The sequence below is a fragment of the Cnephaeus nilssonii genome (assembly GCF_951640355.1).
Source record: "Cnephaeus nilssonii genome assembly, chromosome: 15".
Taxonomy (NCBI): Eukaryota; Metazoa; Chordata; class Mammalia; order Chiroptera; family Vespertilionidae; genus Cnephaeus; species Cnephaeus nilssonii.
Window position 1 is genome coordinate 23,952,644 of NC_137086.1, and position 18,272 is coordinate 23,970,915.

The following is an 18,272-nucleotide window of genomic DNA, read 5'->3' on the forward strand; positions in this document are numbered from 1 at the left end:
AAATACTTCCCATGTAACTCCTAAAGTCAGTATTTGGAGGCAAATATTTGACTGGAGTAGCCTTTTTTTCTTTTAAACAAAAGAACAAACTATTTGAAATTCTTACTAAGTGTCCTTCCAGTTTATGAAATCACATTCTACAAAGCAGTGACCTGCATATCAGTAGGATAATTTGGTGTGGTAAGGCAGCATAGTGGATAACCAGAAGTATTAAGTACTTCACAGCAATGGGTATAAATTATCACAAAAAAATCAACTGTGGGAAATAAAATTTATCTGGCAACTCACCTATGAAAGAAAAACATTACTTTGCTAGGACACATCATTCCCTAAAGTGCAAAAACAACATTCAGAAACACTTCCCAACACAAATGATTTAACTATGACTTCGTTTATCTAGCTTTCAGGCTAAAATCAGGCAAAATAATAATTTTCTTACATGCTTAAACAATTCATCACTGAAGTGAAAAAAATACACATCACACTTCTGGACCCTTCTCAGCAAGAATAAAATGGAAGGAGGGTGTATAAACTGTCTGAGACCCCTGGCTCCATCATTATGGAAATCAATAAATAGTCTGAGTCTAGGTTTCCAAAAGAAATATCTATTTCATCACAGTCTCTCTGGAATAAATGCTTTTCAAAGTGTTACAATTCTCATTTAATCTACTTTTAAAATTATTAACAACCTCCTTATACCATCAAATTTTATAGTTCTAACAATTTTCAAAGCATTTTCAACCAAAAACTCTAACCAAGTCTGTCTTAGATTCTGAACTGCTATGACAGATCATATTCTTTATCAAATGTCTTTATTCAGTCCTTTTATCACTTCATGTCACTCTTTAATTTTAAAAGGAATTTGTGCATCTCGTGAGAAAACATACCACTGAGCAATATGACTAAGACACTTGGGGTCTAATAGTGCGTTAAGCTCAAGAATAGCAAATTCAGTGAGAATCTGGGCACAAGAGAGAGTGCATGAAATTAGATCCTACTGGACAAAAAGTGTGAAACTTCAGAATGAAAGGAGACTTATATTATTATACGGTCACACACTGTCGTGCTACATATGTAATAATTTCTTTACTCTTCACCACAATCTTGTCATTATCTCATACTAGAAGCCCGGTGCATGAAAACTGTGCACTTCGGGGGGTCCCTCAGCCCAGCCTGCGCCCTATCACAGTACGGGAGCCCATGAGGGATGTTCAACAGCCCTCAGGGGATGCCCAACTGACGGCTTAGTGCTGACGTGGAGGCAGAAGAGGCGCTTGCCAGCCGTGAGCCTGGCTTCTGGTTGAGTGGGAGAGCGCACTGACCACCAGGGGGCAGCTCCTTTGTTGAGCATCTATCCCCAGTGGTCAGTGCAACTCATAGTGACCGGTCATTCCGCCCGCCATTCAGTCAATTTGCATATTAGCCTTTTATTATATACGATAACAAGTACGAGGTCAGGTAATTTGCTCAAGTTTATACAATTAGTAAGTGACAGAGTTATAATATGAACACAGATAGTCTGACCCAAGAGCCCATATTTTTAACCATTATTTTGAGCTATGTACTATATTCAGCATAGAACAGATATCTCATTAATCTTCATATTCCTGAAAGGTAGATATTATTATTCTCATTTTACTAATTAAAAAACAGAAGCTCCGAGAGATTAAGAAACAGAGCTGAATCAATCCCAGGACTGTACAGCTCTAAAATCTGTGCTCCTAGATAAGAACCACACATACCCCCTACTAGGGAGGCAGTGAGTCCATCACCACCACACCCCTCACCAATCATGCTGACACCTATTTCTCCACATCTGGCTCTTCTATGAAGCCTGACTCTTTAAAGAACCTACTGGATATTAAGTAATTATCCACAGCCCCTCCCAACTTACTTGATCACTGCTAATATGAGATTACTTTGAACAGAATGAATGGCAAAACAGCATTGTAATTTCCAAACTAGGCTGACAACCCAGTCGTTTGTAAGTAGAGTGGGAGAGGGAAGAAAGAACTGGCTGAGGCCTCAAAGCCCCAGGTCATGCCTCTCATTACCTTAATCCATAGCACCTTGTTTAGAAACCACAGCCAAGGATAGGTAGGCAATAATCTTCCACTTTACATTTTATAACACGTCTGGAGCTTTCTTCAGAATTAACCAGGGAAACATCTTCTTTATGTTTTCTACAGACTATAAAGCAATCATTTAGAAAAGGACAGATCACAGGATAATGACCTAAATTTTCTCTATATAAAGGACACAGCTATATTCAAACAATTAAATCTCTTTAAACACAAATATCTGATCTGATTATTTTGTTTACATTAATGAGCCAATATACAAACTACCAAAGCATGTATTTATTTTTTTTTTTAGTTTTTACAACTAAAATGTTTATCTAAATCTCATGTTGCTCAGAGAAATGGAAGAGTTGCGCTTTCTCTATGGCTTTCTCAATGTATGCTCCTGAAAATGAAAAAGGCTAAAAATATGAGGTTAAGAACTAGATAGATTTAAAGGAGGGCACTGAAAAAGAAACAAAAGTTTACTTTCCTCAAACAAAGATGAAAGATAAAGGGAACAACTTTATAGTCCTTACCATGCTCCCATACTCAAGGGTCCTCACCTCTCCAACATGGGTATTCTTTTGCCCTCATCATCACCTCACCTTACACCCCACCCCTTTCAAACCAAACCTTGGCCTTCACTGGCCCAGGGAAAAGCTTTACAAAGCAAAAAGCGATGCAAAATGTTCCTGTGGCCTGTTGTACTTCCAAGGCCCAGGGGATCACTTAAGGAATTTACAAGGCAATTTGATTAAGAATGATACTTTTATATCTTTAAAAATATTCAAAATATGTGTACTACATTCTTTATGTGATAATTCCAACAATTGCATGTTTGCTGGTTCAAAAGCAAATTTTGTGATTTCTGCTAACTCAGGCATATATAGTATTTGTTTATTCATTTTCCCTGGAAACTCTAGAAAAATTTTCATACCTATATTTAAAGTGTTTTTTCTTCCAAGAGGCTAGAATTTGCCTCTGCTATACACAGCAGTGGAGCACTCTTCTAGTACTTTCACACGTTAACTCACTTAATCCTTGCAACAAACTCATAAAGTTGCCCTTCATGTTTAAAAAAGATATATCTAAAACGGGAGACACAGAAAGGACAAGAGTAAAAGAATGGAAAATTACATCCCAGGAAATTACTAGTCAAAAGAAAGTACTGATCAACTTCTAAGCTGGTAGAAGTTGCAAGCTTAAATTGGTTATCACCAAGTAAATCATTTGCAAGCTTAAATTGGTTATCACTAAGTAAATGATAAGTACCACTTAGGATCCTTGGTTATGTTGACCCTTATCAATCAAGCTTTAGACTAACTTATAGTTAATATGTTTGAATGATTAAATAAACAATATCGAACCAATTCATGTGTTTTAACTATGGTCCTAATTAGATAGGATACACAAAACGTCAGAACTTTAAAAACAAAATCAAAGCATGAGTCACTCTGTCAACCAAAGGACTCCACAGTGCTCTGCCTTAGGAAAGCGAAAATGCTTTTTTTTTCCTGATGCAGTATCACACTTCAATGTCTCCCAATTCCCATGACTATGATGGGTCATATATTATTAACAGAACCTTTCTTATATCAAAAGAGGATGCTGTTAAATATGCAGGGAAGAGGGGGGGAAAGGAATTAAAGAAAAAGAGAACATGAATGGAAGAGTATACATCTTCCAGCTCTCATTCTATTACCTATTTCCTAATACTCAACTACTCTCTCAACCCCAGGTCAATCTTCCTAATGCCTGGGGTGAGCCATACATGTGACAATGGCAGCAAGAAGTACTGCATTTCCTATATCAACAAATGGGAGCGATGAAGCTCTCCTACCCCATTCCTCAATCAAGAACTCAAATGCCAAATGAACTACATACACTGCTCACTGCCCACATACACTAGGTATCTCGCTTCAGGAATCTCTGCAGCACATTCCATGTTGACGGATTGCCTGTTATTAATATCTACTTTCCTTGGAAAAAAAAAAGGCCATTACCAAACTCCTCTGTGTCAGTTGTAGGGCTGACTTCTTATACTTTACAGGCCAAAAACTTGAGTTCAATAAATCACCAAGATCAGGTCTAGGCTGAAATTTATTTTCCCACCATATATGAATAAAAATTAGTTAAACAGTAAGTGTAAACAAAATTACAGAATATCAAGAAGATATGCTATTTTTAAAACATTTTAATTTTAACAAATACTAATTACAAAAAGTTTTTATTACAACAGACTTTGAAAAGCTTCTACAAGGTAAAGTTATGTTAGTAAGTTGAACATAAAGTATAAATTTGAAAGCCAGTTGATTTTATTTTCTAAAACATTCTCTGATTTATACTTTTCACTATTCAGACTGAGATAGTTCTATGGTAAAGACATTAGGAATAGATCCACAATTGTGATTATCTAAAATGCAAAATACTTTTAATTTTAACCATTTCTCTTAGGTAGGGAGAAACAGCCAACAAATATTTATGAGTCAAAGAAGGAATCAGAGTTTCAAAACTGAGTTACAAGAAGTTCTACCCTTATATATTAAGCCTAGAACATAATTGCCTCTAAAATGCGTGTTTCCTGGAAAATAAATACTCCACAATGTATATGGCAAGCTTTCCCTGAGTCCCGTTTCCTTTGTTCTTAAATCTCAGTTTCCCCTATTACTGTGTTTAAAGCTTTTTCTTAGATGGTTCAGTAAAGAATAAACAGGCTGTGAAGTTAAAGTAGTTAAACAATCTCTGAATAAGATACTGACACTGACTTTTATTCTTTCTTTCACAGAGGTTTGATGAATTTTCTTTTCCAATCCTCTTCAATTGTCTTATAACCAAGACGAGTGCCTCCTCACTCTAATCATAAGCACTGCACTGGACTAAAAACTACCTGACCCAAATGAAAACACAAACAGACCAACTTGGGAAGAGCACAGTTGAAAAAGAATATATTCTAAAATTCTCATTTATTCTCCCTAACTATTATCACCCAACCACCACCACCACCACCATAACCATGCCCTCCTCCCCCAACCCCTGCCTTGAAACAACTGCTTTAAATTTCTTTTAGTGCAGCAAGCAATAGCTTGTAAAAGGATGCAAACCAGCTGAAATATTTGACAGAGAGTGTTAAATACCAAGGAATTCCTATCAACCATTTTACTTTAAAAGGTACTTTGATGTTGGCTATCTTTCATGTACCTCTTTCATGGCACATTAATAAAGAAAACGAAGCTGAAGTAAATCAAGTCCCAAGGTCACATCTAGAATTACAGCACTGTAGGTACCTGATGAAATACGGATTAATGCTGCATGAGTAGTGAATAAATACAAGCACCTCTACTCACCAATCAGGCAAGTTTTACAAGTGCTTCTGAACTTTCTTCTGCAACTAGACCTGAGACATCTTTAATCCCCCATGCCCCTGAAACCTAATTATCATAATGCGAACCCAAATGTTAGGGTCCCTTCAAAATGCAAGTGCTGTGAAGCGGAAAAGTAATGGGAATTAAGCTGGGTGTAACCTTAGAAATGTACGGATGTGGGGAACTTGAAAGTGCTATTTCAATAAGTTAGGAGAGCATAATACAAAGATTTAGCCATATAAAATATATTGAAATCAAAAGATTTACTCCTCAAAAAACCCCCACACACATATAAAACACAAATAAGGTAGATTTAAGAACTCCTTTTTGCAAATATCAAGTTCTGGCCAGAGAATCTTCAAGTCCTATATAACCAAATAAAAAGGATCTCAACAACAAAGGATTCTAGCAATTTTGCATTTTTCTAATGCAAATGAAATAAGAGACAGAACCGAAATGATTCTGTACAACCCAAACAGGTCTAAAACACAAACAAAAACTTAAATGTTCCCCAATAATCAACTGAACACATTTCCTAAGGTGTTGGCCAAAGGTGAGCTATTTAATGCCAAAGAAAAGTGGAAAATATGAGTAAGAATAGGCCAAAGAGTTAACAATCTCAAGGTAAAACTCATTCCATTAGTAGTCTGTTGATAATGCAGTCTTATCCCTTACACATCTAATTTATTCTAGGAACCATGATTTTAAAAAGAGCTGAAATTACAGCCTATAAATACACACATCTTGTATTCACTACACACCTGTGTTCACTACAACACAGAATTCGGCATAAATCAAGACTGCACTGGGTCCAAATCAGAGATGGTTCAAGTCCCAAATGATCTACACTACAACCCTGTAATATGGTTTCTAAATTCACAAGTACACCATTTAGAAAAAGGTCTATGTACAATTATTTCACCTACCTATATTAAGCATTATAATCTTAAAAACAATTCTTTTTTATTCAACAGTTGTCTCTATGATGTATGCTTTAAGAAATAACAGAATGGCATATATATGAAATTGGTAAACACCACTCTACTTTCAAGATCACAGTAAGATGTTAGTTTGTAGGAGGGTTTAGGAGGACCTAAATCTGTACAGACACAAGCTAAGACTGTGCATACACAAAGTAAAACAATTGTTCAAAATAAGGTGTGTTTCTTCCTTTTATAAAGGTTATTAAAACACTCATAAAATCCCAAAGTTCATCAATTGTTACCTTAATGCTGAACATATTGTTGTTTAATTTATATTTTAAGTTCTTTTATAGCAAATACACTTGTCTAAAATAGAACATCTGTTTTGGTTATAATATACTGTATCTTTGGCAAGAACTTGTAATAAAACGAACAAAAACAATCAAGAATCTTTATTGGATCTGGCAACAAAAGCAGATTTGTAACCAAAACCTTAAGACGAGAAATGACCATCACTGGGCTCAAGGCCAGTACTAATCTAAGTCAATAAACAAAGATCTGTAAGAGGGGCTACAGTTAAAGAGGGCTGGGGGGTGGGTTAAGGGAACTCCTGTAGATACTTAAGTTGGACTTAGGGATACAGAAACACATGGGTTACATAACTAGCAAAGTGTATTTTATTTTGAGCAAAAACTGTCAAAGTGAATCCGAATCCAAATAATATTTTAAAACCACACACACATACACACACACACCATAATTATTCATTTCTTATACCTCCTTTCTAACAAACCTCATTATGGTCTACTTAAACACGCATTTTTAAAAATATTCTGGCTGTTTCAACAAAATGAAAATAAATTATATTTATTATAAAACAATTTTATTTTTAAATTTATTTAATGTCACAAACATCCCAGAAAGGAAGTCTTATAAACACGAGTTTATAATAGTAACAGAAAAGGAGAAGAATATCAATAGGTAAAAGGAAACAATAGCTTGGACCATCACAGCACATTGTCTCAAGCCTCCAAAGAAGAGAGACAACTACTAATAGTATATCACCTTAACTTGTTATTAAGCATAATAATCAAACTGACATCCAAAAAATAACTTAGGCTGTCCCAAGTTTCAAGGTTAATTCATGGTCTTCATCACTACTAGAAACTACAGGAGGATAAATGAAGAAACTGATTTTACATTCCACATGTACAACTTAAACTATTGCACTAGTCAGAAAAAAGTAACAACAACCACAAATTTTCCTCCGTATAATTTTAACTTCACAACATTATAAGCTTTACATAGCTTAATACATCTTAAGTTGTACAGCTAAGCTTAATGATTGTTGGGAAGTCAATTTCTTTAAACCAAAACAAAACAAATCAGATCCAGGTGATTCAGGACCTGGGAAATCCGCTGCACCTTACGCTGAGAGAATTTTCTTCGGTCTGTTTCAAGGAAACCTGAGAAAATCAGCCCATCAAAATTATTACTGAAAATTGCCTCTAGCATCACAAAAATCTTTATCCCTGTTACAGTTCATCTTGTTAGAGTAGGTCCAACAACTCAAGTATTTAAAAATATTTTTGACCCTAATTCTAATAAACCTCAATGTCCACAAACTTGAAAGGCATGCCTCCAAACCTAAATTAATGATTAAAACATTAACTAATACAGTGTCTGTGGCATGCACCTAGAGACCTCACGCTAATCATCAATCCATTAGATAACTAACATCTTTTTGGTAACAACCTAACTAAATCTCCAATTCTCTAATTTCTCTATAAGGTTATCAAAAGACTATCAAAAGATGTGCTAAAATCTCTATGTGTCTACCAGTCTAGTTTTCCTAAGAAAAATGAAATGGGAGAAGACTGAAATGTTTTATTAATTAAAAAATGCATGCTGATTCCCAGTGATGATTGTTCTTTGTTCCTTCCTAACCTAGTGTTTGTAAGTCATCCTTTTATAATTTAAATTAAATAATCTTGTCTGATCAAAACTGCACTCAACAGTCATTTGCATAACCTATCTTATTTCCCCTTTTGAACATCAAAATAACATTTGCCCATGTTGAACAATTTCCGAATTTTACAAACAGTAGTATCAATATTTTATTTCCAAGTCCACCTAGAACTCCAGAAAATGTTTCATCTGGGCCAGAAGATAAAATAAAAAAACAGAAGCTCTCTTACTGTCACCCTATTTTAGTTAACCTTCCAGTTTTCTTTTATTGATACAATTCTATCTTCAGTCCCCAAATCATTCTATCTCACAAATCAAGATTTGAGCAATTCCACTTTCTGTTAATCACTAATTAAGATGAGGGAGGGTTGCAGACCTTAAGCTTTGGTCTTCCAGTATATTTTTGGCAGATTAGTGACTCTTCTCTTACATATATCCTTGGTTACTTATACTTTTTTCAGCTTTGCATATATCCTTTTAAAATCCACTCTTGACTGAGAGTTTGCAGCCAGTACATACAAACTGATTTACTTTTAGCTCCCAATCTTTTTCTGATTACAAAGCCCTGGAAAGTCAATGTGCTCTATTCAAAATATAATGGACTATGTGCATTTAAAATAACACAATTAAATATACAAGGGCTAAATCAAATACTAGGTACTAGCAGGTATTTAAAAATTATGAAAATGCATGGGTGTAAAATAAACATTGATCTAAACTTGGTTTGGCAAAGACTCTTTCACATGTAATATAATTCAAAGCCTTCTTCTAAAGAAAATAAAATAAAAATTTAGCCTTCTTAACAGAATGCTTAAACAATTTTCTCATATATTTTAATGGGTTTTAACACTTAGCAAACCAGTCACCCAAACCATTTTGGGTTTTTTTCTAATGTGACTATCTTAAATTATATTCCTTTTTTTAAAAAAAATTTGTTACCAAGAGTGCATCTCTGAAATGGCCTACTAGAAGTCTTTTCCCTTGTAACAAAATTACAATAAAGCTTTGGCATGTGTTAATAAAAGTGTTTGGAAAGTTTTCTTTAACATGAGAAAACTTAATTGAGGAAAATCTATCCACTAATGTAACTTTTCCAGAGAATCTGGAAAGGATTTTAGTTTGTAATTTTACTTGTAGAGCACATTAGTCCAGCTCACATATCCTAATATGTTCTGGGAACTGTTGCTGATTCTACATTTATATATAGGTGCAAGGGACCTAGAATAGCCAAAACAAGTTTGGGGGAAAAAAGAACAGAATTGAAAGACTTACACTATCTCATTTCATGACTTATTAAGCTATATAAATCAGCACTGGGTGGTAATAAAGATACACAGATTAGTATAAAGACATATAGATCAATTAAACAGAATAAACTCCAGGAATAGATCTGTATGTACATAGTCATCTTTGATTTTCAACAAAGATGCCAAAGCAATTCAATGGGAAAAAGAAAATCATTCAATAGTGTTAGAATAATCCAGACCCATGTGCAAAAAAAGAACTTTGCACCTTTATGAAAAAATTAGCTTTAAATGGACTATAGGCCTAAATTAAAGAGTTTAAAATATAAAATGTCTAAAACAAAACATATGGTAAAATCATAATGACCTTAGTTTTTCAAACATTACTTAAATAGGACACAAAATGCAAGAACTATATTTAAAAAATTGATAAACTGGACTTCATAAAATATGTCTACTTTTCAAAGACCATGTTTAAAAAACGAAAAGGCAAGTTACAGACTGGGAGAAATGTTTACAAAACAGGCATCTGATATAAGACTTGTATTCAGCATAAATACAAAATACTCTTACTCAATAAGAGGAGGAAAAATAATCTAATTTTTTTAAGTGGAAAGAATATCTAGACAAATATTTTACCAAAGAAGATATATGAACAGCAAAAAAGCAAACAAGATGCTCAATATCATTAATTGCTAGGAAATGTATTTAAAACCATAATGAGAGATCACTGAATATCCACTAGGTTAGCTACATTTAAATGACCAACTATACCAAGCACATTGATGAGGATATGAAGAAAACAGAACTCTGGTACACTGCAGGTGGGAAGGTAATTGGATACAACCACCTTAGAAAAAAATTTGGCAGTATCTTAAGTTAAACATTCACCTACCATACAGCACAGCCCACTCTTATTTATTTACTCAAGAGAAATGAAAGCATATGTCCATACACACACTAGTACAAGAATATTCATGCAGCTTTATTTGTAACAGCTCAAACTGGCAACAATCCAAATGTCCATCAACAGGTAAATGAATAAACTGTGATTTAGCCATATGATATACTACTCAGTAATAAAAAGAACAAACTATCAATATATGCAGCATCATGATGAATCTCAAAATAATGATACTGACTGAGTGAAAGAAGCTAGCAAAAGGATATGTACTGTATGATTCCAATTACATAAAAGTCTAGAAATGTACAGTAATCTATAGTTACAGAAAGTAAATCAGAGATTGCCTGGGGGAGGGAGGAGGCAGTGAAGGAAGGGTGAATTACAAAGGAACACAAGGAAATGGGGGGATGAGTATGTTCATTAACTTGATTGTGGTCATAGTTTCGTTCAAGTATACATGTGTCAAAATTTATAAAATTGAAAACTTTAAATATGTGCAGTTCATTTATGTACATTATCTCTCGGAAGCACTGAAAAACTTAACAAATAGGACTTCTAGAAGTAAAAAATATAACTGAAATAAAAACGTCAATGAATGGGTCTGACAGATAAAGAAAAAGCTAGTGAACTAGAGAAAAGACCACAAAGTAGGCTAAGGAGGTAAGAAATGAAAAGAGATAGGTTAAAAAGCATGAAGGGAAAAATAAGCACGGAAGACAAGAGTGAAAGGCTGAATGTATATAATTAGAATTTCAGAGGGAGATCAGAGAGAAACATGTGACAGAGGTTAGATTTGAAGAGCAATGGCTGAAATTTTTGAAGATCTAAGAGATATCACCCTATTAACTTAAGAATCCCAATTCAGATTGAATTGTGATAAATTTGAAGAAGAAAAAAATCCCTATCTTCTCAGTCATTACAAATACCATATTAAACATCATTTGTAATACTTACCTTGGCTCTTAATTCTGAAGGCCAATGATTCATGGGCATCAAAACTTTGGGAGAGGAAGACTAAGTTATCCAGTCCTACTTACTAGTCCGTAGTTAAACAGAGCCCTCACAATGTAAAGCCAGGAAAATCCCATGAAACCAAGTAAGCCCTAACTTGCTGCTTCTGTAAGAAGTTTCGGAATACTGAAACTCAAATTTCTGCAAGAGGCGGACACTGTACATTGTCCTGCAAAGCTCCTGTGAACAGCAAGAGGCGATTTGGGAGCAAACAACATGCATAGCTTTAAAAAAGAAGGGAGGAAACATCACAGAAGGAACCTGAGAAGTTCCTTTGCTTCTCAAAGAAAACAGACATTCCTAACATCCTTACCAGTAAACAACATCCAGTGGAGCAAAGTAATTTTTCATTATCAGGTCAGCAAAGTAAGCTTCTGTTTCCCGGCAGGCAGTTCCATTTCCAATCACCACTGTGCTGCAGCTTCAAGGGAGAAACAGGAGGAGAAACTGGATGAGCTCAAGGCATGCTTCCAAATCAATCGGAAGAAAATGTACAGAATGCACAAATGCTACTGCACAATGCTCCTGCTCTCTCATACATCCAAGCAACTTCTCCACTGTTTCATAAGGGAGACAGACACGTGTAAAATAAAAAACAGCCTACCCGGTATGGCTCAGTGGTTGAGCATCAACCTGTGAACCAGGAGGTCATGGTTCGATTCCCAGTCAGGGCACATGCCCTAGGTTGTGGGCTCAATCCCCAGTAGGGGGCATGAAAGAGGCAGCCAATAAATGATTCTCTCTCATCATTGATGTTTCTATCTCTCACTGCCTCTCCCTTCCTCTCTGAAATCAATAAAAATATATATTTTTTAAGTTAAGTAAATAAAAATAAGATTAAAATATACTGCCTTGCCCTAACCGGTTTGGCTCAGTGGATAGAGCGTCGGCCTGCGGACTGGAGGGTCCCAGGTTCGATTCCAGTCAAGGGCATGTACCCTGGTTGCGGGCACATCCCCAGTAGGGGGTTTGCGGGAGGCAGCTGGTCGATGTTTCTCTCTCATCGATGTTTCTGGCTCTCTATCCCTCTCCCTTCCTCTCTGTAAAAAATCAATAAAATATATATTTTTAAAAACAAAACACTGCCTTTTCATTTGGCATAGCAGGCAGTGGAGGACTATTTTGCTGTCACACACCTCAATAACAGTCAGCTTTATTCCCATCTAGAAGGAATCAAATTTAGACATGGTTAGGTGAATTCTAAGCCACAATAAAGTCATTGTGACTGAATTATGTGATATGTTGTCAAATAATTTAGGAAGCTTCTAACTACTACCATATCCGTTCCTTCAGATCCATGAAGAAAGGAAAGAAGGAAGAAGGAAAAAAGAAGGGAGGGAAGAAGAAGAGAAGGAGCAAAATATAGAACCAAACAGAAAAATTAAAGGCTCACTTTGCTCATATTACCACCTTTGTTTAGAAGGTGGCAGAGGAAGGGAGAATTCCTCTGGAGTCTCCAAAGGGAGATTTCTCCAGCAATCTGCCCCAGCACTGTTTTACATGGTCCCTTCCCTCTTACCAGTGCACTCCCCTGAATCCCTCCCTCCAAATTAGGGGCTTCAAAGGTGTCTCTGACTGGCTGAGCCACTGAAATACTCAAAATGTTACTTATTTTCATACTTGAAATTCAGCAAAAGCCTCTTTATTTTCTCTGCTTCTTGGAAGCCTTGTCCACAATGCAAGTAAACCACATCAGTATGAAGAATCTGACCTTAGAAAAAAATGAAGAGAAGCCAACTTATGAAACATTTCAAAACATAACACACCAATGATTTAAGCCAGTTGAAACAGAAAAAGAAACAGGTTTGTCTTTTAAAATGCAGCCTGAATCGTTCATATTCAATAAATCAGATTCTCCCTAAGCACTATAAAGTTTTGGTACATTCAAAGTTACAAGGACTCTATTTTGCTACATAAAACCATTACTAATTTTTCATAATACTTATCAATAATAGTAAAAGCTATCCTTTACTGAATACTTACTATATATGACGTTGGATATTTTTATTTCTTATTTGGGTTATAGATACATGAATTTCTTTACCTTGTATAATTTTTTTCAGCTGCATATTTATGAATTGTAAGCTTTTCTGTACTACATTATGTTTTAGCTAAAAATCTATTTAATGGAAAAAAAAGAAAAAATATACATTTAAATTTTTTAGGGTGACTACCTAAAGAATAAAAGTAATGATGAGCTATGTGACCAACTTAGGAAGTTAGGCAGAAAGAAAATGATCTCAAATGAAAACAGAGAAATGTAGAATAGAGTGAGGAGTAATAAAAAGGGTAAATATATGAGTAATAGAAAAAAAAATTTACAGGCCAAAACAATAAAAATGTCTTGTGGTATTTAAAATATATAAAGAATTAAAATGAATCACACAGGTGCCACCATGGAGAAGTACCATCACCACTGCAACAAGGCTGACCTAAATGCAAATGAAAGCCACAACATTGTTCAAGGTGGGGTAGTGAAGATTACAATTAGAACATCAACCAATGGACTGCAAGGATAGTGGAACAATCCTTAGTACGTCTGGTTAAGTTGGGAAAAGCTTATAAATCTATGGTGGTCTAGGGGAGTGCAGATGGCTTTCGCAGCCAGTTCATGCTTTTGGGGATACCACATCTGATGGAGCCTGTATGGAAGATGGGAGAACCACACCATGAACCGTATAGTCAATGTTTTCGCCACTGTTATTGTCTGTGACACACTAAAAATGTTTAGCCAAAGCCATTAACTTAAGAATTTGTCAGTGTATCCTTTCTTTAAAAAGTAAGTTAGTTACTTATTAATATGCTAGATGGCAAGTATGCAACATGCTTCAAAGCAATCAACAAAAACAATATTATAAGCAAGCAATCACATAGTAAGTTTATAGATTAGCTCATATTCTATATACAGAATCATTCCCTTTTTTACAAAGCATGCTTTTTTGCTATTAAAAGTTATCATTAATACCTTTTCAATTTTTAATTATAAAGTCATATATAATCATATAAAAGAATATTTGGCGATAAAATATGAAAATCCATAAACCCAGCAGCTGTTATATCTTAGTCTTACTTCCTTACAGTCTTTTCCTTTGTATCTAATTTTACATTATTTTAATAATGCCATATTTATAATTTTGTACCGTAAGAAGTTTTTTGTTGTTGTTGTTGTTTTTTCTTTTTCTTTTTTTTAGCGTGAACGCAGTCCCCCACTACCACAAATTATGCAGTCGAGTTTCCCACATTTGGGGAAATCGCAGGGGTCAGCACATCCGGAGTGCAATGGATAAGCCTCACCCTGGGAAAACCACCTTCATGATCATGGTAGCTCCTCTGCCAGGTAAGTACTGTAAGAAGTTTTAATTTTACTCCTTACAGAATTATTTCAATAGGAACAGTTTAATGTCAGCAAAAAAAAAATAGCATGACGTGAAAATACAATCTTATATTTTGACCAGCTTTTCACTAACATTATGTACCTAATGAGACACGGAAATCCACTCAAACAATAAAATTCTCTTTCAGCTTCTGAGATGTTTTAACAGGGATAAATAAAAAACATGTTGCAAGGATAAATCTAGAGAAAATAATAATTAGCTAACACTCCTTAATTTTGCATTTCTTCTTAGTTGTACACATGACTTAGTAGAAAGGAATTGTTCCTTTTTTCTCTCAACTAATAGTGGAGTACCAACTACTATTAACTTGTTTACATTTTCTGAGAATTGTTAAAACAGTTTTTAAAATTTCAAAATCTTGGATTAACATTTGAGGGCAAACTAAATCTGGTAACCTTGCATTACCCTGTTGAACAAAATGAGCTACAGAGTACCATGAAAAGTATCTAAGTTGCCTTACAATTCACGCATCCCATGTGTAACAAGCATGTATTGAATGCCTGTTACTGCATATTTCTCTGCTACTCATCATAGTTATCAATCTGCTGTAAAATTCTAAGTTCTTTTGGCACCTATTCAGTTGGACAATTAACATTTATGTTTGGGGAAGAAAATAAAGTTGTTTTACAAGAGATGGAAAAAGCGAAGCTGGTTATCCATGTGGAAGGAACCAAAGTGATAAGCACTAATTGCTGACAGAGAATCACAGCTGTAATTTTAAAAACTGCTCCTAGCAAGTAAAAAAACGCATAAAGTATGCAGCTCTTAAAAAGCTTATTAGCAGTCTAACTGTACAAGTAGTAAATTTTACCACTGCTTTAGTTTCAACCATCTGTAAATAATTTTAAATACTTATGTGGGGTTCAAATTAATTAGAATGAAGTGTAAATTAAAAGTATACAATCACTAGCAGATTATTAAAATCTCAGGACTTATGAAATGTAGTTAAATTTATTTAATAAATAAAATATGAAAAATTAAAGAACACAGCTGGCCACCAAATGTGAAATTAAACCGCTGATTAACCTTGAAACAAAATCAAGTTTGCATACTACCACTAACACTAATACATATAGGGACTGGAACCATAATTCATTGAATTTGGGGAGAAAGAAAAGCTTGGTATTAATACTGACAATATTAAGACAGTATCCTTGTAGGAACACTGTGTGCATGTTTGATACTTCGCTGAGTAACAATAATTGCTCAATATTTAAGAAAAATATTAAGAAAATACAAGGGGAGAGTTTAATGCAATGATCTACATTTTCAGCCTGTGGAAAATTCACTGCCTTTATGTTACCTTATACTGCTGGCTTTTGTGCCATTGAAGATTATAATAGTGGCCAAAATATTTGTGCAGTTAAGACTCATTTTGATTATTAGTTATTGAAGCCTGATCTTAAAAGAATAATAAAAAATATCTCGTGAACTTACTATCTGCTGCTTCTAGTCCTATATAATAAAGAGGTAATATACAAATTGATCATCACTCCAACACACAAGATGGCCGCCCCCATGTGGTCAAAGATGGCCGCCACAAGATGACCAGCAGGGGAGGGCAGTTGTGGGCAATCAGGCCTGCAGGGAAGGGCAGTTAGGAGTGACCAGGCCAGCAGGGGAGGACAGTTGGGGGAGACCCAGGCCTGCAGGGGAGGGCAGTTAGGGGCAACCAGGCCTGCAGGGGAGGGCAGTTGGTGGCAATCAGGCCTGCAGGGGAGGGCAGTTGGGGACGACCAGGCCGGCAGGGGAGGGCAGTCAAGGGCAACCAGGCTGGCAAGGGAGGGCAGTTAGGGGTGACCGGGCCAGCAGGGGAGGGCAGTTGGGGGCGACCAGGCCTGCAGGGGAGGACAGTTAGGGACGACCAGACCAGCAGGGGAGGGCAATTAGAGGTGACCAAGCTGGCAGGGAAGGGCAGTTAGGGGCAATTGGGCCGGCAGGGGAGCAGTTAGGCGTCGATCAGGCTGGCAGCAGAATGGTTAGGGGGTGATCAGGCTGGCAGGCAGAAGCAGTTGGGGCAATCAGGAAGGCAGGAAGGCAGGCGAGTGGTTGGGAGCCAGCAGTCCTGGATTGTGAGAGGGATGTCAGACTGCCGGTTTAGGCACAATCCAGGATTGGGGCTAAACAGGCAGTCGGACATCCCTCAGGGGGTCCCAGATTGGAGAGGGTGCAGGCTGGGCTGAGGGACACACACCGCCCCCCCCTATACTCCCCCCCCCCGTGCACGAATTTTGTGCACCGAGCCTCTAGTTAAAATATAATAAAGATTATCTTCCTGTGCTGTAAAAATAAAATAAAATGTATCTATCACATATAAATGCATCACAATAAACAGATGTGATAGGAAGACAGAATTAGGGGGAGGGGGTTGGTTAACAAATAAGATGAATATGAAGTTTGATTTTCTGATTCACACATCCCTGTACATGAGAAAACCATTTTCTAAGACTTGAAAAATTAACATTATTTCTAAGTCCTCATGAAATATATGAAGTGAAACGTATGAGCAATCAAACAACTTTTATATAAAAGCTGAAAGATATGCTTACTGGTAGGAGAAATGATAGCTAATTTGCAACCATGTTTGTAACCAGGATCCACTCCCATCAAGGTGCGCCCTGGAACAGGGTTTGTTAAAAGGAGCTGACGAAGGTTCCGTCCAAACATCATCACTGATTCCTTCTCTGCATCTGATGTTAGTTTGGCTCTTTAGAAAAAAGAAAAAAAAAAGGAGAATGTAGTTTTTCATTCACCCAAATTATTTTCCAGAAAAAGAACAGAATTCATTTTATACAGTTACTAGTGACCCGGTGCACGAAATTTGTGCACATTAAAAGGGAATTAATTAGAGGAAATATTTTATTACTGCTATTTGCACTTTAGCTATAATAGAAGTGTCAGAGATGAAAGAAAATTTGTAAAATGTATATGAAAATCTCCCTCCTGTCAGACTCGGGGGCGCGCTGCGGGACTTAGAGTCAAGTTCCCACCCACCCGCCCACGCCTCCAAATCGCACGAGACCCAGACCCAGCCGACCCCACCCCGTCAAGCCCCGCAGGGCAGGGGTCGCAGCCTCAGGTACCACAGCCTCAGGTCCTCCATCAAGCCCCGCAGGGCAGGGGGCACAGCCTCAGGTCCGCCATCAAGCCCCGCCAGGTGGGGGGGCACAGCCTCATGTCCCCCAGCCTGGCGCCGGGCGAGGGGGGCGCCCTCAGGTCCCCTGGCCCCAGTGCCGGGGCAGGGGTGCGGCCTCAGGTCCCCCGGCCCGGCCTCAGGACCCCCAGCCCCAGCGCAAGGGTATAAGGGCGCGAGGGCATGAGGGCGTGACGACCATTTCCATATTAGCTCCTTATTATATAGGATTCCTCACAAGAGCATTTATTAACAAAATTATTTAAAAA

At 36.6% G+C, this 18,272-nt stretch overlaps 1 protein-coding gene across 3 annotated transcripts in view; it reads right to left on the reverse strand.

Annotated features, from left to right (window-relative positions):
• The window catches only part of SRBD1 (S1 RNA binding domain 1), a 155,988-nt gene that overhangs the window by 101,827 nt on the left and 35,889 nt on the right, over window positions 1–18,272 (reverse strand). For all 3 annotated transcript variants that reach the window (XM_079791774.1, XM_079791775.1, XM_079791776.1), the window contains exons 12-14: window positions 17,420–17,577; window positions 13,096–13,186; window positions 11,789–11,896 (exon numbers count right to left, since the gene is read on the reverse strand). In XM_079791774.1, the coding sequence (XP_079647900.1) occupies window positions 11,789–11,896; window positions 13,096–13,186; window positions 17,420–17,577 (357 nt within the window). The remainder of the gene's footprint in view (window positions 1–11,788; window positions 11,897–13,095; window positions 13,187–17,419; window positions 17,578–18,272) is intronic.